A 19,363-nucleotide genomic window follows, 5' to 3' on the forward strand; every position below is an offset into this window, starting at 1 on the left:
CTGACCATGGCCAAATTTTGGCACCAATATTATAAAAGGATCTAGAAAAGAGGCCGCTGGAGAGTGCATAGACACTCTGGATTACACAGCCTCGTGGTATGATAGACGTCTTCTGGGTTGTCTGCTCAGCTCACAGGGACACCCTAAACTGCTTCCTTCTCTCCCACTCTCCTCCCTGTCCTCAGCGGGGAGCTCCCTGGCAGCCATGACGTGGTACAGGACCCCAACCCCAGTATGGCGCACTGGGGATGGGCCCCTGGCCCAACCGCAGTCGATCAGAATGCCAGCCCCAGGAATTTGACGTTGGTTTGGAAAGACAGAGAAGACAGAGGGCCAGAGCAGGGCTATTTCCACCTGTGAACTTTGATGCGGTCGGCACCCTCCTGCCTTGGGGGACAGACTGACACAGAACGCCAAGACAGAAAGAACAGATCTGAAATTGACTGCATACCTGTCTTTGCGTTCCACAGACACCCACTTAATGTACCACTGACATGCTGGATGCCAACAGCGGGGGAAGGCCGTATGTGTGTGCGGACAGCGGGTATATGACACCTCTCTGTACTTTCTACTCAATTTTGCTATCCACCTAAAATTGCTCTAAACAAGCTTATTAATTAAAAAAAGAAAAAAAGACCCAGAATCACGGATCAGGTGATCTGGGTCGTTGGGCCAATTTTATCCCAACCTCCTGCCCCCTGATGCTCTGGAGCAGGAACTAGGGTGGACAGCACCCAGAAACCCTTGTCCACACCTGCCCTAGCTGTCAGTCAAGGGACTCGTCGTAGGCCTGAAGGCCAACGAGAGAGGATGGCATGTCGGGTGGTAGGGCACGCGGGGCAGCACCAGGAGCCCGAAGATTGGCCTGGAGCTCGAAGGGGACAGAGAGGGTTGGAGACCAGGGTGTTCTACAGAAGCAGTCCCGAGGCGAGTAGGATGCCAGTAGGAACAAAAAGGGCCCAGAGTGAAGCTGGGGAGAAGGAAAGCAGAGCTAGCCCAGGGGCAAACAAGGCAGTCCCCAGAGCCTGGCTACAGCTCCTCCAATGCTAGTCAGACACATGCCAAGGGACCTGGTCCAGTGGACAGCTGACCAGTTTACGGGAGCTTGGACAAGTCACAGGATCCCACAGGATCTCTCTGGGCCATATTTTCTTCCTATTTTTTTTTTTTTTTAATTAAAAAGAATTTTTTTTAACGTTTATTTTTGAGAGAGACGGGGCATGAGTGGGGGAGGGGCAGAGAGAGAGGGCGACACAGAATCCGACGCAGGCTCCAGTCTCCTATCTGTCAGCACAGAGCCCGAGGCAGGGCTCAAACCGAGAACCATGAGATCATGACCTGAGCCGAAGTCAGATGCTGAACCGACTGAGTCACCCAGGTGCCCCATTTTATTTTTAAATTTTAAATGAGAGTTAGGCTAAATCACCTCTGGGGTTGCTTTTCATCTCTAAAATTCGGTTACGCCAACAGAGAACAGTAAGAAAAGTCTTAAGGTGGGCCATAAAAACAAAACATTAATACAAAGAACACAGAGCTTGACTACTGAATTTTGAAAGCAAATCTCTCTCCTGGAGTTCGTTAGAAGCTTCTTATTCATGGGGCGCCTGGGTGGCTCAGTTGCTTAAGCAACCAACTCTTGATTTCGGCTCAGGTCAAGATCTTGCGGTTGTGGGATAGAGCTGCGCGTTGGGATCCGCCGTGAGCGTGGAGCCTGCTTGGGATTCTCTCTCTCCTTGTCTCTCTGCCTCTTCCCCACTCACGCTCATGCACTCTCTTTCTCTCAAAATAAATACATCAACTTCAAAAGGAGCTTCGGGGCGCCTGGGTGGCGCAGTCTGTTAAGCGTCCGACTTCAGCCAGGTCACGATCTCGCGGTCTGTGAGTTCGAGCCCCGCGTCGGGCTCTGGGCTGATGGCTCGGAGCCTGGAGCCTGTTTCCGATTCTGTGTCTCCCTCTCTCTCTGCCCCTCCCCCATTCATGCTCTGTCTCTCTCTGTCCCAAAAAGAAATAAACGTTGAAAAAAAAAAAAATTTCAAAAGGAGCTTCTTGTTCATTAAATTGGGAAACAATTTGCTTACTTTCCAGTGAAGAAAATTCACTCTAATTATACACGCTTGTTCCCTAACGCCTGTGTCCTCAGGCCACTGAGCCTCTCTCTCTGTTCCAGGAAGCTCAATGTGGAGGCTGCTCCTTCTCACCAAGGACAGAAGAAATGAGATTACATTGCCCCTGTCTACTGCACTTAGCTTCTTGGAGTATCTTCCTACTTATATCTCGTTTTATTCTCATGACAGTCAGGAAGGGAGGTGGAAGAAGGTGACATTAATATCAATAAATGCTGCTTGCAAAATTAAGGGGGTGTTCCCCTGCATTTTGCAAGGTGACCTGTCAGCTTCAGCCATGAGACGATAAATAAGGCCAAATGTAAATGATACACGTGTACGTCGCGTTACAAAACCGATGTGTGCCTGGGGAAAAGGAAAAAAAAAAAAAGGGTGTGAATGCATATAATACTACGCTCCCACTTATGACTTCAGAGAGATTTTATCCGCACTTTGGATTTATTTTCAATGGTTCGAGGATTCTGACACTTTGGTTTTACTTTGCTCTGGAGGCAGACAATAACATTCATCGCTGCCATTTAGAAGGGAGGTGCATCTTGCCTGGATGCCAGCTTCTGAAGCCAGCAGGCGTGGGAAAACCAGCGTCAAAATTACCCTCAAAAAAGCCTTAAGCCTCCTGTGAAGTGCAGTCCACAGGACACAGCCTTTTACGTCCACTGCTGTGGACTACTTAGGACGTGAAATGTACGGTGCACGATAAAAATACACATGCCTGATATCATTTGATGGTATATTTCTAATTAAATTATTCATATTGTAATTGCTCCCTCTATTTTTCCTTCAGGGTAGAAGAAGAGTGGCAGCGGGGGAGGCTGAGGACCAGGCACCAAGTTCAAGAATGTGAATGCTCCACTGAACCGGACACCTACTACGTGCCAGGGTCAACACACAGCCTTCATCCCCTGCATCCTCAGAACCATTCCTGCAGGTCAGGGGTCAGTGAACTTGTCTTGTAAAAGGCCAGACGGTAAAGATCTTGGCGAGAGAACAGCTACAGACTATATGTAAACAAATGGGCACAACTGTGTTCCAATAAAACTTTATTCACAAATGCAGGCTGCAGGCCAGTTGTCAGCCCGGTTGGTCACAGTTTGCTGACTCTTGCTTTAGCTGGACAGCACCATGGGGAGCTTGGGTGGCTCAGTCAGTAAAGCATCCAACTTCAGCTCAGGTCACGATCTCACAGTTTGTGGGTTCGAGCCCTGCATCGGGCTCTGTGCTGACAGCTCGGAGCCTGGAGCCTGCTTTCAGTGTCTCTCTCTCTCTCTATCTCTCTCTCTCTCTCTCTCTCTGCCCCTCCCCACTCATGCTCTCTCACTCTCTCTAAAACAATAAATAAACATTAAAAAAAACAGGTGGACAGTACTATGCCCTTGGCACAAACCAAGGAAGAAATGAGACACAAACTTTGAGTGAGTGATTGAGCTGCTTTTTCAAGGCCACACAAATGTATCCGGTAAGTGACAGGGCTCAGTGTGCTCCTAATCATGAGCATCACTAACATTATCACAATCACAAGCATGTTAATCGCTGCCATTACCATGTGAGCTCACCTTAGTCAGGTTTACTGTGTGCCCGGCACTGAGCTCAAGGCTAAGTACGTGAACCAACTCATGTGCTCCTCTCGGCTACCCAAGAAACAGGCACTATTATCATCCCACTTGTCAGATGCGGTCACTGAGATCCAAAGAGGTTAGGAAGCTTGCCCAGTATCACGCAGCTAGTGACTAGAGAAGCCTCAACCTGGCTGGCTCCAGAGCCTACGCTCCTAACCACTGGGCCACACTGCTCCTCAGTCAGGGCTTTGAAGACAAGTACAAGAACACCAGAATGTGCCGGGGAGGGAGTCTGATTTAAGGAATTCTCTCTGCGACGCAGCTTTTGAGTATACTTTGCACTCCTAGAGCAATTCATAAGGGGGTTAGATAAAAATGATGCCCCAATTATCCAAGAAGATGGCGTTGCCGGCCAGCCAGGTAAATGCCATAAAGTGGCCAAAATGGTAAGGCTCGGCATTAGACGCTCACTCCCATCTACTCAGGTGAAATGCTCAGCCTCGGCAGAAAGAGTTGGGCTTTGGAGAACAGATTCAGTGGAAAGAGGGGCCATGCAGGGACCTCCCCAGTTCAAAGGAGCTTCGAACAAAGAGCTTGTTTCTCTCCACTGGGGTATGGTGCCGCCATGAGGTTACTCAAATGAGCTGATTTCTTCTGTTGTCCAAATACGAGGGCTTATGTTGCTCTCATTTTATATATCTCTGGAACTTTATTTAAATGACAAACATCTCACTGAAATACCACTTACTCTCACCAATCCGACTGGCAAAAATCAGAGGCTTGACAAGATAGCGTTGGCGAGAGCTAGAAAGCTGGTGGGAGCTTTGAGCACTGCGGGGGGAAGTACAAAATGACAGACTCCCTTTGGAAAGGTGTTTTGACAATATCCTCAAAAGTACGAATGCATTTTTCCTTTGGGGCTAGCAATATCGCTTCCAGGAACCTACTATAAAGAATCACCTCCACGAATGGGAAACAAATGCACAAGGGTATTCACTGTATCACAATTTGCAATAACAACTGTTGGAAATGATGGGTGAGTCCGTCAGTAGGGACTGGCTGAATAGGGTGAATCCACAAATGAAATGGAATGCTGGAAGAAAGAATGGGCAAGCTGCTTATATATAAGACAGTCATATGTCAAGTGAAAAAAAAATCAATAGGCAGAAAAGTATATGTAGGATGCGAGCTTTTCTCTAAGAAAGAGGAAAAGAAGACTACATGGGTTCTGTTTGTATAGAGAGAACCACCCAGAGGTACATGCACAAATGCAACAGCTCACTGTCACTTTTTCTGACGTTTATATATTTATTTTGAGGGAGAGAAAGCATGGAAGGGGCAGAGAGAGAGGGAGAGCGAGAGAATCCCAAGCAGGCTCCGTATGGTCAATGCAACACCCAATGCGGGCTGGAACTCACGAACCGTGAGATGATGTACAAGCCTAAATCAAGAGTCGGATGCTTAACCGACTGAACAATCCAGGGTGCCTCACTGTTACTTTTTATATTGTTTTGATGTTTGAATGGTTTGGACCCATTTTCTATCGAGAAAATTAAAAGAAACTGAAAATATTAAATGTCCAAAAGCCAGATTCAAATGAAAAACAAAACAAAACCAAACAATGGGAAATGCTGTAGAACGTTCCCATGAGAGAACCTAAGAGGGTGGTCTACGGGGGGAGAGGGGAGTAGCCTCTGTGAACTTCAGCACCCCGAAGCTTTGCCGGAAAGACAACGCGATATTTTAGGAAAAAGAAAAAAGCAAGAACAAGGAAAGGAAAATCAAGACCTGTCCGGATGGGTTGCCTGGGAATCGTGGTTTCCTAGTGCTTACAGAGCATCTACACGCGCCCCCCCACCCCACAACTCCATGTTCTTCCCCAGGTGAGAGCTCTTAAGATTCCCTTACCATGCACAACAAAGTCACGTGGCACAGAGAAGCAAAGTAACTTGCCCAAGGTCACAGAGCAAGGAAGGGAAAGAACCTGGTTAACAACCAGTCATTCTGGCTGCTAATCCAGTGTTCAGTACACCCTGGTGCCTGCCGGCACCCCCTTGTCAAGCCCAGGAATGGGAGCAGCCCGCCCCCATGTGCCTTCAGCCCCATGCCAGCTTCCTGGACCTTGATCGTGACTTCCACCTGCAGCCTTGGTTTGCAAAGATACCTGTGGCAGAGTAAGGAGGCAGGGAGGCGGACCCAGAAGGCTGCCCAGCCTCAAGGGCAATCACTGTTTGGCTCCTGCCGCCTGTTTCCATGCAGGAATGCGGCCCCGGTCTTGTTGGATCAGATTTTTCCAGAAGTCCAGTCTTAGAAGACGGCTTCTAATTTTTAAATATTGACAATTACAAAAAAAAAAAAAATGTAAAGCTCTGTACAGATGCAACAAAACAGGCTTCTAGTTTCTAGCCTAATAGGTAACTAGGCAGAAGACTAGAAAATTTTCCATTATTTACCTCGATGCCGCGGAACCATGGCAGGGGGGAGGGGGGCGAGGGGGAGAGCTCTTTAAGGAAATTTCATCATAGCAACAGAAATCTGTTAGACAAAAAGCGTGACTGTTTGGAAGACAGGTAAACGTGGGCTCTGCGACACACTTTCAAATTCTTTCAAATTCCCCATGTGCTGCCTCCAGGCTGGTTCTGGGACTTGAAGTTACATTCTGTCTCCTGAAAGCCCGAAACAATATCCCTGTCACTCTTCCTTTGCATTTTCTGTGTAACTCAAATTCCCGGGACCCAGTTTACTGCCAAATTACCTGAGATAAACAAGTCATGCTAAGATCCTCTTTTCCTCTCCAAACCCAAACAGCAGCTGGCAGCTAGAAATGGTTATTTATAACCTGCACACTGTTATGCACATTTTCTTGTGCACTTCTAAAAATGCTTAGCCGTGCATTCTTTGGCTGCCTTCATAATTAGATGAGAGCCTGGGGACAATGCCGTGCGGTAGCAGAGAAGGTAGGCTCTGGGTCAGCCTGTCTGGCTCAGCTGCTTCTCATTACCTGTTTGGAAACCCCGATACCGTAATTCCATTTCGGTCTATTGTCAGTGTTAAGACAGTACAAATGAAACGATTAGAGCAGTGCCCTGCACACAGTAGGTGATGGGGTTGGGAGTGGGGGTGGGGATCCGGAGCTGATGGCCAAGAAAGAATTCTTGAGATGTCTTTGGGGCAAAAAGCAGACTTCTTAAAGCACGGGGACAGGGCCCATGGGCAGAAAGAGCTGCACTGGGGTTGTGAAGAGTACTATTATACACTATGGAGTTGGAGGAGGTAAAGTCAAGAGGAAGTTTCTTAAAAGGGATTTTCCCGTATGCTAAAGCCTCACAGGTCACCGGAGGCCTAGCTCTTGTCAAGCTAAGGTTGTTTTTCCCTCTAGCAAAGCATTAACATTAAGACTGTAGGGAGTTCCTGGACCTCAAGTGTTTGTCACCTGGCTGCAGGTTATAAGGAAATTTAATTTTACCTGCCATTTCCCTCTTGCCTTTGTTCCCCACATCACTATGGAGGGGAGGGTGATGTTGGGGCTCCAGGAAACAAGCCTACAGGTTTCTGGAGATGAGGCTATTGATAAGATTGCCTTTTTCTTGTCATTTACTAAGGTATTTGCAAATGGATGGAGACTCGTGGCCTGCAGGACTGCGATCTCTATCCGTTAACCGTTTGTTTTCCGTCCTTTCCTTTGTTCTTGGGCAGCCAGGAGTCCACGAGGAATATACGGATCCCACCTGGGGTGGGGGATGGGAGGTATGCTAGCTTGTGCTTGGCCTTCGGCTTGCCTTATGCTCCCTCATCAGAAGAGACATCAGTAGACATCCCTGGAGTCTGTGAATGAATGAACGAATGAACGGCCAAATTTTTTGAATGGATAAATGCTGGGAGGACAAGAGGTAAGTGTACGAGAAGCTGTAAAGACTTCATCTTCTCTCACAGTGTATTTTCCTGATCCTTCCCCCCCTCCTTTTTCTCAGATGGTGAAATGAAATATGACGAAGTGGGTTTAATACACCACTGGAGATAATTGGAAAATATTGATTTTTTTTTCATTTGAAACGGTAAAGATAAGAAAGTGCCACACTTCTGTAATCTGATCAGTGGCTTATGTGACAACATGCTTCCCAGGCTAAAATGCACTTTGGTCGGCCTCTGTATCCATCACACAAGTTCCCAAACGCATTCCAACTACACCCGCCAGCCCAGCCCCATCCTTCCATCCCAGCTCCTGGCCGAACACAAGTGGGGACACGGCGTTTGTGAATCTATGTGAGCACGTGCGTACACATACAAATTAAAGTGTCTTCTCAGTATTTGCGTTCCACACCCCCCACCCCAATGATCGGCAAAACAGCCCCGGAAACCGTAAGAAATGATGCATGAGATCCCCCAGAATCCTAAAGAAAAAGATACATTCCTGCCTCTGACAGCTAATTTTTACTGAGAACCTATTAAGTACTGGGTACCATTTTAAGAGCTTTATTTATGTTTATTTATTTTTGAGAGAGAGAGAGAGAGAGAGTGGGGAAGGGGCAGAGAGAGGGGGGCAGAGGATCTGAAATGGGCTCTGTGCAGCAGAAAGCTGCATGCAGGGCTCGAACTCACCAACCGAGATCATGACCTGAGCTGAAGTTGGATGCTTAACTGACTGAGCCACCCAGGGGCTCTGTTAAGGGCTTTATTATTTTTTTTTTTCAACATTTATTTATTTTTGGGACAGAGAGAGACAGAGCATGAATGGGGGAGGGGCAGAGAGAGAGGGAGACACAGAATCGGAAACAGGCTCCAGGCTCTGAGCCATCAGCCCAGAGCCTGACGCGGGGCTCAAACTCACAGACCGCAAGATCGTGACCTGGCTGAAGTCGGACGCTCAACCGACTGCGCCACCCAGGCACCCCAAGGGCTTTATTTTTTAATTTACTTTTTAAAGTAAACTTTTAAAAGTCTTTTTTAATTTTTTTTATTTTAGAGAAAGAGTGAGAGAGAGAGAGTGCAGGGGTGGGGGAGAGGGACAGAGTGGGGGGAGAGAGAGAGAGAGAGAGGGAGAGAGAGGGAGAGAGAGAGAATCTTAAGCAGGCTTCACACTCAGTGCAGAGCCCGAGGCGGGGCTCGATCTCAGGACCGTGGGATCATGACCTGGGCCAAAATCAAAACGGTCAGATGCTCAACTGACTGAGCCACCCAGGCGCCCCTTAAGGGCTTTAAATAGATGAATTCATATGATTCTCACGGCAGCCTTTTGACGTAGTCCTCCTATTAATCTCTATTTTATGATTTAAGAGTCCAGGCACTGAGAGATGAAGTACCTAATCTCCCAAGGTCATGTGGCCTCAGGACCAGAACCCCCTTGGTCAGTCTCCGCACTCTGCTCCTTCCTCTCCTCTCCAAGATGAGGAAGGCTCACAGAGTGAGCACCTCTAACTTGAACAGGGAGAGCAGGAGAGCGAGTCCAATCCTCTGCCCTGGTTTTTTCAGAGTTGCCTTCTGCGGGCTTAAAATAAAATCTCCACCTCAAATCATGCAAGAGGCACGACTTCCCACCACAAAGGCTCATCAGGAGGGAGGCTTTGCAATGGCGGCGGGGCGGGTACAGAAACGGATCCAGGCTGGTTCTCCCGCAAGTGGCCACCTTAACTCCCCAGGCCTCGGCCTCCACATCTGATAAATGACAGCAATCAGACCAGATCGGAAGTTACTCAACTGGCTGAATCCAGGCCACAGACATTTGTTTGGTCTCCATAATGTTTTTAAAAAAAATTTTTTTTTTGCAGCCAACAGCTTGGGAGATTTCACATTTTAAAATCCTGAGTTCTGGGGGAAAAAAAAAAAAAAGAAATCCTGAGTTCTGGATTGTTTTTGAAAAACTAGAAGATCTGGCAACACCAGGCTTGCCTTCCTGCCTGGCAACAGTTGTCAGGAGCCGGCAGATGGCTGGTATCCTCTGGTTCCTGGCCCCCTAGCTCTCTGTCTCGCTGCCACTTTGGTCTGACAGGCTTCTCCCTACAGTAAAGATGAAAGTGAAGGTCTGTGTGTCCACACCTCTAGCAAAAGTGAGAATCATTACCATCATCACCCTAATTGCAGCTAGCACATTTATACTTATCATATGCCAGGTCCTGATCTAAGGGCTTTGCATCCATGAACGCATTTAATTTTCACAATAACCCCAGGAGATGGAACAATTATTATCTCTTTTCTACAGATGATGGAGGTATGGAAGAGGCTACATGCTTCAAGGAATTAGTAGACAATCGAGTCCTTTATGACATGGAGGAATAGTCCCAAGTATGCAAAGTGTACGTAGGTGTTGAAAGAATCTGACATCAAGCAGCATAATGAAATAAACCCCAGTCACTGTGGTCATTTACATTACCTGCCTGGACCCTGCAGGCTTCTAAACCTGTATTCCTGCACGGGATCCTCAGAGTTTGGAAATCTATCAGATTCCCTGGACTAGATCTGTTAAGTCCCTCCTGGATCTAACTGTCTGTGATTTTAGGTAGGTTCATAAAAAGGTACATAAATAGTTTGGGATTCTTGAGAGAGTGTGTGCGTGCGTGCACACACACACACACACACACACACACACATCGCATTGCAAGGTCACTCAGAGTTTATAAGAGTGTGGTGGTCCCTGCAGGGCTTTTGTGGTTGGTGACCAGTCATCTGTGATGCCCCACCTTCCTGCCTGGTGCTGCATTTGCCTATAACCCTCCAATGACATGTTAAGTCTCCAGAGAATCCATCAGCTACGGGGGGTCAAGGCAGCATCAGAGTTAGAAATGAGGCAGGAGATAGGGGTGATGGTGACTCACTGGGGCAGAAAATGGGGGAAGAATGCTAGCTGAAAAATAGAGGGAGTACAGACTAACAGAGGCCAGGGGTACAGTTAAGGTAGCCAGGTCAGGACATATTATTAGGACTGGGTTGAACTACTCCAAAGGGCAACGTCTGGGGGAAAGAGGAAGATTGAGCTGCAAGGACTTTTTCCCTGCCTGCTTTATGGAGACCAGCTACCAATTCGCTAAGGGACAAATCAGTTCATCTCTTCCCTGATTATGACGTCAGCCCAGCAAACACTCATGTACATCTCCCTGTGCCACTCTTTGGGCCAAGTGTTGGGCGTATAAAGGAACAGGAGTGGGTCTCTATCCCCAAAGAGGAGAAAAGGCTCGGAGCCCAACACCTGTAATATAGCATGGGACATGAGGGCTGTGGGATCCCGTCATGTGGGAGGATTAATTCAGCAGGTGATGTCGGTCACCATCATCTACAGCGTGGAGGTGACTTGAAAGAAGGAGACAGCTGGCAGGGAACACGGCAAGGGGAAGGCAGGGAGGTGGAAAAGAATATAGCATATGCAAGAAACAGCCAGCTTTCCGAGGTGGCTTGGGCAGGGGTTAATTTTCAGGTGCCCACAGGCTCAGGCGAATATTCTCAATGCAAGAAAAGAGCACTTGATGACAGGTGCTACCAGCCAGAAGAGGTCAAACTGCCATCACATGTCCAAGACCAAGGGGTGACCAATGTTCAGTGCTGGGGACCAGGGCTGTGTGGGAATGCAGGCCCAGCAGGGCCAAGGCACCCTTCTATCAAGAGACTAAATAGCCCCGGTTTTTATGGGAAATCACTATTTTTAAATATGGGAAAACACATCAACGGACCCAGTTCAGCCCAGTATAATACCTCTGGGCAGGAGGGTGGGTGGGTAGGTGGGTATCTAAATATGAGGTTAGAGACCAGCAGACCAACCAAGGGACAGGGGAAGGGAAAGACACTGTTTCCCCAGGGAAATTCTCTGATTTAAGGTGCTGTGTCTGATTTAAAGCTACAAGGGTCAAGCCGTTCAAATCCCACGGGGCATCAGCAGTCAGTCCAGTGCTATTGAGGGCAACTGATACTTCCTCACTCTTATATAAAGTGATCTGTAAACAGCACCAAGCTCCAGCTTCCAAGCAACCACACTGCTCCTTGTAAGCCCTCTCTTATGTGCAAACAGAGGAGCAGCCACAGAGTCAGATCCTGAGGGAGCCAAGAGCAAGGGTCAAGGGCAGTACCTTTTTTTTTTTTTTAATTTGCTTTTGAGAGAGAGAGAGAGAGAGAGAGAGAGAGAGAGCATGGGCAGGGGAGGGACAGAGAAAGAGAGGGAGACAAAGACTCTAAAGCAGGCTCCAGGCTCTGAACTGTCAACACAGAGCCCGATGTAGGGTCCGAACCCATGAACCATGAGATGGTGACCTGGGCGGAAGTCGGCCACTTAACCGACTGAGCCACCCAGGCGTCCCCAGGGCAGTGCCTTTTAAACTGTTTGTTCTTCCACCAGCCTAAGAGGGAGCCTCGCCCACAGACTCATCCCCTAGATGTGACAACCTGGCGACACCCTGGCAGGGACAAGTTTGAAACAGGTCTTTGATGACATACTCTAGACATACATAAATTCTAGAGTGTGCGCTTTATTTGGCGGAGTCCTGGTTCTGCTACCTGCTGGCCACGTGGGTGCAAATGGGCCCAATTACAGTGCGTAGCATATGGAGCTGTCTCAAGCGTCAAATCGAATGGATCCCCCATGGAAGGAGTCAGCAAACCTTTCCAGTGAAGGACCAGATAGTAAATACTTCCGGCTTTGTGGGCCATACGGTCTCTGTCACAACAAATCAGCTTTGCCAACAGAGCACGGAAACAGCCACAGACTGGGTGCATTTATATGCAGAGGGGGCTTAGCTATGTTCCAATAAAACTTTATTTGCAAAAGCCGGCAGTGAGGCAGATTCCTTTGAGAAAGGGGAAGACCTTCACGAATGTCATCTTCCAGGAACTCCCAGGTTGGATTCTAATTATCTGTTTATGACTGGCTTTCTCACCAAACTATGAAGTTCTTTTCTTTCTTTTTTTTTTTGTTTGTTAGTTTATTTATTTATTTTGAGAGAGACAGAGACAGAGTGAGTGGGGGAGGGGCAGAGAGAGGGAGAAAGGATCCCAAGCAGGCTCTGCACCATCAGCCCAGAGCCCTACGAGGGGCTCGAACTCACGAGCTGTTGAGATCATGCCCTGAGCTGAAACCAAGAGTTGGACGCTCAACCGACTGAGCCACCCCAGACCATGAAGTTCTTAAGGGCAGGGAATATATCCCCCCCCTTTTTTTCAGATTGAAACTAAGTGAACAAGCATATACAGCACAGTATGCCCCACAGGAATAATTCATAAGGATTCCAACATTGCCCAAGTTAATATGAGAGTAGAATTGTTGCTTCAGATGCCTATGGGGCCCAGGCAGGGAACGCAGGCAATGGAGTTCAGGTAGGTGGCCAGTCAGGTAGGTGCTGTGACAAAGTGGAAAGGGCACCTCCTTTCTAAAAGGGTGGTCTCCGTTAGCTCTAGCTGTGAGGAGGTTGTTGCCTACAGAATTCTGATTCGGTGCCGAGAGACTTCATTGATTTTCAAAGAAAATCCCACAATCAGATATTTATGAGAAATCTCCCAATCTTCCAATGTTGACAACTCATTCAAAAATTGAAAAAACAAAACATTATGGGCCAAGTAAACAGGATTGTGGGCTCATTCGTTCGGAGGCCCCCAGTGTGTAACCTCTGACATAAAGAATTCATTTTCAAATTTGCTACATCTTTCTTTTTTTTTTAAGATGAAAAATGTTGGAACTAATATGTTGAAAAAAAGAACTTTACAGGAAGTTTGTTTGTTTTTTTTAATTTTTTTTTCAACGTTTATTTATTTTTGGGACAGAGAGAGACAGAGCATGAACGGGGGAGGGGCAGAGAGAGAGGGAGACACAGAATCGGAAACAGGCTCCAGGCTCTGAGCCGTCAGCCCAGAGCCCGACGCGGGGCTCGAACTCCCGGACCGCGAGATCGTGACCTGGCTGAAGTCGGACGCCTAACCGACTGCGCCACCCAGGCGCCCCGTGGAAGTTTTAAGAGTAATACAATGAACTCCCCTTCACCTGGATCCAGTCTCAATCATCTTGAGATCTCTGGATTCTGGTGCCCAGAAGGAACTGGAATGTGGAGTTACTAAATGAATGCCCTAAGGAAGAATAAGCAAACCGTGCTGTGCCAAGTTCCTGTAGGTTAAAATCACAGCTGGGGATGAATACTGTGAAATAGGGAGGGGGGAGAAATGAACCCGACTCAAGGATGGGCGCAAAGAAGGAACGAAGACAGAACAGACAAAGAGATTACATGGACCACGTGTTTATTTTGCCCGCTGAATGCTTGCTTTATTTTATTTCATATCATTTTTGGCTTGGCTTATTTTACGTAGCAAGGGAAACAGACAAATCACCAGGAGCCCAGGTGAATACCACACCAGAATGAAACAGACCAGACACGTGGATAGCATACTTCCAACAAAACCTTACTAGTTCACTCGTCGCCCGTTTGGCAGTTGGGGCTTATTTAGACAAACTAGGCTAAATTTCATCTTGGCGTTATTAATTCTATGAGAAAGTGTACTAAGCAAATGAACAGTATAAGCAGGGGAAATGTTGAATATTTGCTCTAGGGAGAGCAAAAGCAAATGAACAGCTTTAAAATCCTTTCTAATTATGTTGATGTGCTGAACTTTTGTCTAATTATTATGTTCCTTGAAAACTGAGTAGAAATTTTTTTTTCCTAAGCCATATTTTAAAAGCGCTGGGGGAAATGTGACTTTAACATAAAGATGAACCCTTCAGGGGCAAAAGACTGGGGGCGCCTGGGTGGCTCTGTCTGTTGAGTGTCGGATTTCGGCTCAGATCATGATCTCACAGTTCGTGAGTTCGAGCCCCGCGTCGGGCTGTGTGCTGGCAGCTCAGAGCCTGGAGCCTGCTTCAGATTCTGTGTCTCCCTCTCTCTCTGCCCGCCCTCCCCCACCCCCCGACCCCCGCTCACGCTCTGTCTCTCTCTGTCTCTTGAAAATAAATAAACATCAAAAAATTTAATATATATCTGGGGCAGAAGACTCACACATTGCCAGTTTACTTTCAGGTAAATACAAAATGTAGCACGTCAGCTTTTCTTTTAAATAAACAGTGAGCTAATTACAAAGATTATTATTTGCCAGAGAGCTTCATCAGATTCCTTCCTCCCTCTTCCGCCAGCTGAAGTCTGCCCATTTGCAGCTAATGACAGCATTAGCTACCATGAGGAGCACTTTTTATATGCCAGACTTGGTGTTAAGTGCGTTCATGCGTAGTCTTGTTCAATTCACCATTGGGCTAGCAAACAAAACAAAGTAAGCCTTCTCATCAGCTTGACTTTATTGACAGGAAAACTGAAGCTCAGAGGGGGTAAGAATACCCATCAAGATGTGAATCCACAGATACACGGCCCCCGAAATATATCAGTATTACATTATGATGTATTGCAGAGCCAGATAAAACCTGCCCAAAGTCAAAACCAATGGGTCAGGAAAAATGTTGTGAAAAACCATGGTGATTTGGACATGCAGAATTAACCAAACTACAATCCAGTTTGGGGATACTTGGTAGATACTTAAGCTTTTGTAAGTTTAGGAAGTAAACATCCTTTTGATAAGGCCTACCTAGTTGGCTAGAATCACAATTCATCACGGTATGCTTCACTTTACCCAACAGGTATGTGCGTACAAAATTGTTGTGTAAATCTAAGTTTTAAAAATAGTAATGGAAAAAGGGATCCTTTGAATGCTAAATCTAATCTTAGGGCAAATGCTTTCTTAAAAGAGAACAAGCTTTTCTTGTTTGTGACCAGTCTGAAAATTAACAGGTTCCTCTATTAGGCCATGATAATGTTCTAGGAGTGCTGACATGGTAACAACGTAGACTTCTTGAAAATGGCCTACAGCAATAGTTCTCAAACTATCTTCCACAGACCCGAGGAGGAAAAGAGATCCACAAAGACAAAACTATTCTCATCATAATTCTAAAACTTTTTTTTATTTACATCAGTCAATATCTGCACTGATGATGTGAAAGCAGCGGTAGGTAAAACTGCTTGTGGCCTGAATCTCTACAAGGCAGCAGCACCAAACTGTGTTATTAGTCATTATATTCTTTACTACCACATACTCACGATAAAACAAAACAAAACAAAAATCATTTTCACCTAAGAATATCCTTATAAAATAGTAGAAATTAATATTATTAAATTTCATTCCTTGAGTACACTTTTTAATACTGTGTGTGACAAAATGGGAAGTACACATCGAGCACTTCTGCTATGTGCCAAAGTACAACAGTTGATCCCAGAAAACACTCATGTGCTTGTTTGAGTTACCAGCTGAACTAGCCACGTATGATACTGAATGCCATTTGCACTTAAATGAACAACAAACTATCATTATTCAAACTTTTCTCAAATATATATATAAAAAAAAATGAGTCTGTCCCAAATACCCAACTGACAGTGTTTGTTGCCCAAATGAAAACTTGTTTCTTACTACCTTGAGTTTAACAGCTTACATGGTAGTTATATTAACAAATGTGATTTTTTTGGATATCATAATGACATTCTATTTGATATTAATAATGGAATTTTTAAAATGTCAACATTTGGAAGATTTGTATAACTCGGTAAATCAACATTTCCTAAATGACAAACATTTAATGTAACAAAATCATGCATGGGTAAAATATCCACCCAAAGGGCGTGATAAACCAATGGATTTTAATACAATAGAGTATAAAAGTTCACCAATATGGTTTCAGATGCCACACTGTACATAACCTTCAAGAATGACCACTTGCTAAGTCTTGGATCAAAAAAGAATGGTATTTGAAAAGGCAATTAAAATAGTCCCTGCTCCAACTATATGTCTGTGTGAGGCCAGACTTTGCTCATATACATCAGCCAGAAAACACATGTTGGGTTGCCAGAGCCGAAATGAGAGTCTAGCTATTTTCTATCAAGCCAGACATTGAAGAGATTTAAGAAAATGTAAAATAATGCCACTACTACTCTTCCTACTACTTTTGGGGGCGGGGGCGCAAAGCTATGTCTCATTAAAATTATTATTTATATTCAGAAGTAATGGGTTCATTGTTATTTTTAAAATAAGTTGATAAATGAATGTTTTAAGATTTTCTCAGCTTTAATTTCTGATATGGTAAATTTCACAGATCTACATAAACAACGCTCTTCTGAGGTAAGAGCATAAAGGAGTCCTGAGACCAAAAAAATTTGATAACTGTTGTTCTGTAGAAACATTGCATTGATCTTCCCACGAGGCAAACTGCAAATGACATTTTACAGTACCTCTGAAGTACAAAGGGCAAAGCGTCTTTTAAGCACACATCAGACTATTCAATTAGAAAAAAAAAAATCCCACACTGCATTAAGTGGCTATCACAAAGGAACAAATCCCTGTTAGTGGTGAAATGAGAAAATTGATCTGGATTCTAGCATAGACCCTAACAGTCTGTCTAAACGTTAGTCCTCCTATCTTCAAAATGAGATCCGAGTAGCCTATTTTTAGATTGCTTCCCATGGTCGATTCTATGATTCTAATCAGGGACCTCTAGACAGTGGCCCACAGGCTCCATCTGGCCTTCAGACTGATTGGCTGTCCCGGTATTTAGAGAAGTGCCCCAGGAAAATAATAGGTTGGAGCCGAGTGAGACGCTTTCCTTTCAAAAGGCGAATTGATTTTCAGTCGCAGCCCAATCCAGCCCGCCAGACTTGTCCCTACAGATATCTGCATTTGCAACTTCTGGAATGAAGGGCCTCTGAAACCCGCTTCAAATCTCAAACTCCGTAATTTGGTTTCCAAAGGCAGAGTGTCTGGCTTTCTTACCCACCCTGCCACTTGTGGGCTGTTTGGTTAGGGGCAAGTTAACTTCTTTGAGCCCCAGTTGCTTCATTTGCAAAACAGGAGAACACTACTGACCTCAAAGGGCTGTTCTGAAGCTTAACGAGGTGTTGCTTGAGAGAGCTTACAGAGTCCCTGGCACTGGACGGTACTAATTATTCTCACCAGAGCTCATAAAGAGAGTATGCCCTAGAATTCCCCCACCCACCTTACCAACTCCCTTCTCCCACTAGCTGACGACCGCACTCCCCAGGGTGACGCTTACTCCCGTACCAACTCCCAGATTGCACAGTTCCACATCCGAGGAAGACACACAGGACCCCCTCGCCCTCGGACTTCCACTTCTCCTTTCCACTCTAAACCTCTTCTGAGCCCCCAGCCTGTACCGGGTTCCTACACGACCACAGCTCTGCACCTTGGCCAGACCACTGACCACTCCCCCCAGCCTCTTCTGGCCATCCCGGATCACTAAGGCTCCCTTTCCCTCAGACCGGAGGCCACCATGGGTCAGGAAGTGGTGGTCCAGGGCTCTCCGGCCTAGGATTCTGTCCGAGGAAGCCTCAGGAGAGGTGAAAGAATAACTGCCCGACCGCCCGGAGGGGCCCACGGACACTCACCGTCCATCCCTAGAGGCGGCGGTTCCGGGTGCTCGAACCGGAAGCGGCCCCTACACTGTTTGCAGTTCCCCTGGTTACTGCGGGGTTCCGGACCAATGGCGGTGGAGATCCAGGGACTGAGCCCGCCCCCAAAGGGAGTGACGTCGCATCGGCGCTCTGGAACTCCTCCTCGGATCTCTAAGTCCATCCCGCCTCTCAGGGCTGCCGAAGGTTGTGCGCAGGCGCGCTGGAGGGCCTTTAGTGTCCTGGTGCGCAGGCGCCGGGGGAGCTGCCCACCGAAGTAGCAATGGACGCGCTTGAGTCGTTGTTGGACGAGGTGGCCCTCGAGGGGCTTGATGGCCTGTGTCTGCCTGCGCTGTGGAGCCGTCTGGAGACGCGAGTGCCGCCCTTCCCCCTGCCTTTGGAGCCCTACACGCAGGAGTTCCTGTGGCGGGCCCTTGCCACGCACCCAGGCATCAGCTTCTATGAAGAGCCTCGAGAGCGACCCGACCTCCAGCTCCAGGACCGGTCAGCGGCCTGGTCCTGCGGCGGGCGGGCGAGAGGGCGAGCGCGGAGCCCGGGGTCCGATGGCTCTGGGAGGGGCCCAGGTTCTGACGGGAGGGGGTGGGAGATAGGAGTGGAGCCCGGGGAGGACCGTGAGTCGTGGGGCTGGGGGCGGGGGGGGGGGAGGCCTGGGTGTAAGGCTGACTGGGGGTTCCTCGGGCCTGGTAGAGCCCGGGCGTTCGATGGAGTTGAGGGTTATCTCATGATGTCCCATTATGTCCGTGTGGGTGTTGGGTGGTGGTGAGCAGGACCGGCGGGATATTCTTCAAGTTTCAAAGAGTACTCTTCTTCCGTAGTGGTTAGGAGGTGAGTTCAGATCAAGGCTGGAGACCGATGAGTTCAACCACCCTTTCTGGGGCATTCATTCAGTGCTTGACTGGAGAGCCTAAGTCAGTTAGACATCTGCATAACAGCAACCTTAATAATAATAATAATAATAATAATAATAATAATAATAATAATGGCTAGCATTTATGGAGTGCTTATTTTTGGCCTAGTACTATACCCTAAGATCCTGTTCTGGGAGCTTCAGGGGACTGAACTCACTTGATCCTCAGCAGTAGGTACTGTTATCTTCCCCATTCTGCAGAGGAGGAAACTGAGCCTTTAAGTAACCTGTTCAACGGTTACAAAGATTATAAGTGACCCACGTGTTGATTTGAACCCAGGCCATCCGTCTGTAGAGTCTGTGCTCTAAAGGCATATTGTGAGAAGTTCCCAGAGGTAATACTGTCCAAAACAGGACTTA

General features: G+C 47.0%; 2 protein-coding genes across 2 annotated transcripts in view; one reads left to right on the forward strand and one right to left on the reverse strand.

Moving 5' to 3' along the window:
- Positions 1–18,340, reverse strand: part of KATNIP (katanin interacting protein) — a 195,695-nt gene extending 177,355 nt beyond the window's left edge. The window contains exon 1 of the mRNA XM_047839284.1: positions 18,073–18,340. Within this exon, the coding sequence (XP_047695240.1) occupies positions 18,073–18,259 (187 nt within the window). The 5' untranslated portion in view covers positions 18,260–18,340. The remainder of the gene's footprint in view (positions 1–18,072) is intronic.
- The window catches only part of GTF3C1 (general transcription factor IIIC subunit 1), a 75,459-nt gene continuing 74,384 nt past the window's right edge, over positions 18,289–19,363 (forward strand). The window contains exon 1 of the mRNA XM_047839279.1: positions 18,289–18,579. Within this exon, the coding sequence (XP_047695235.1) occupies positions 18,359–18,579 (221 nt within the window). The 5' untranslated portion in view covers positions 18,289–18,358. The remainder of the gene's footprint in view (positions 18,580–19,363) is intronic.

This window comes from Prionailurus viverrinus, chromosome E3, assembly GCF_022837055.1.
Source record: "Prionailurus viverrinus isolate Anna chromosome E3, UM_Priviv_1.0, whole genome shotgun sequence".
NCBI classification, from domain to species: domain Eukaryota; kingdom Metazoa; phylum Chordata; class Mammalia; order Carnivora; family Felidae; genus Prionailurus; species Prionailurus viverrinus.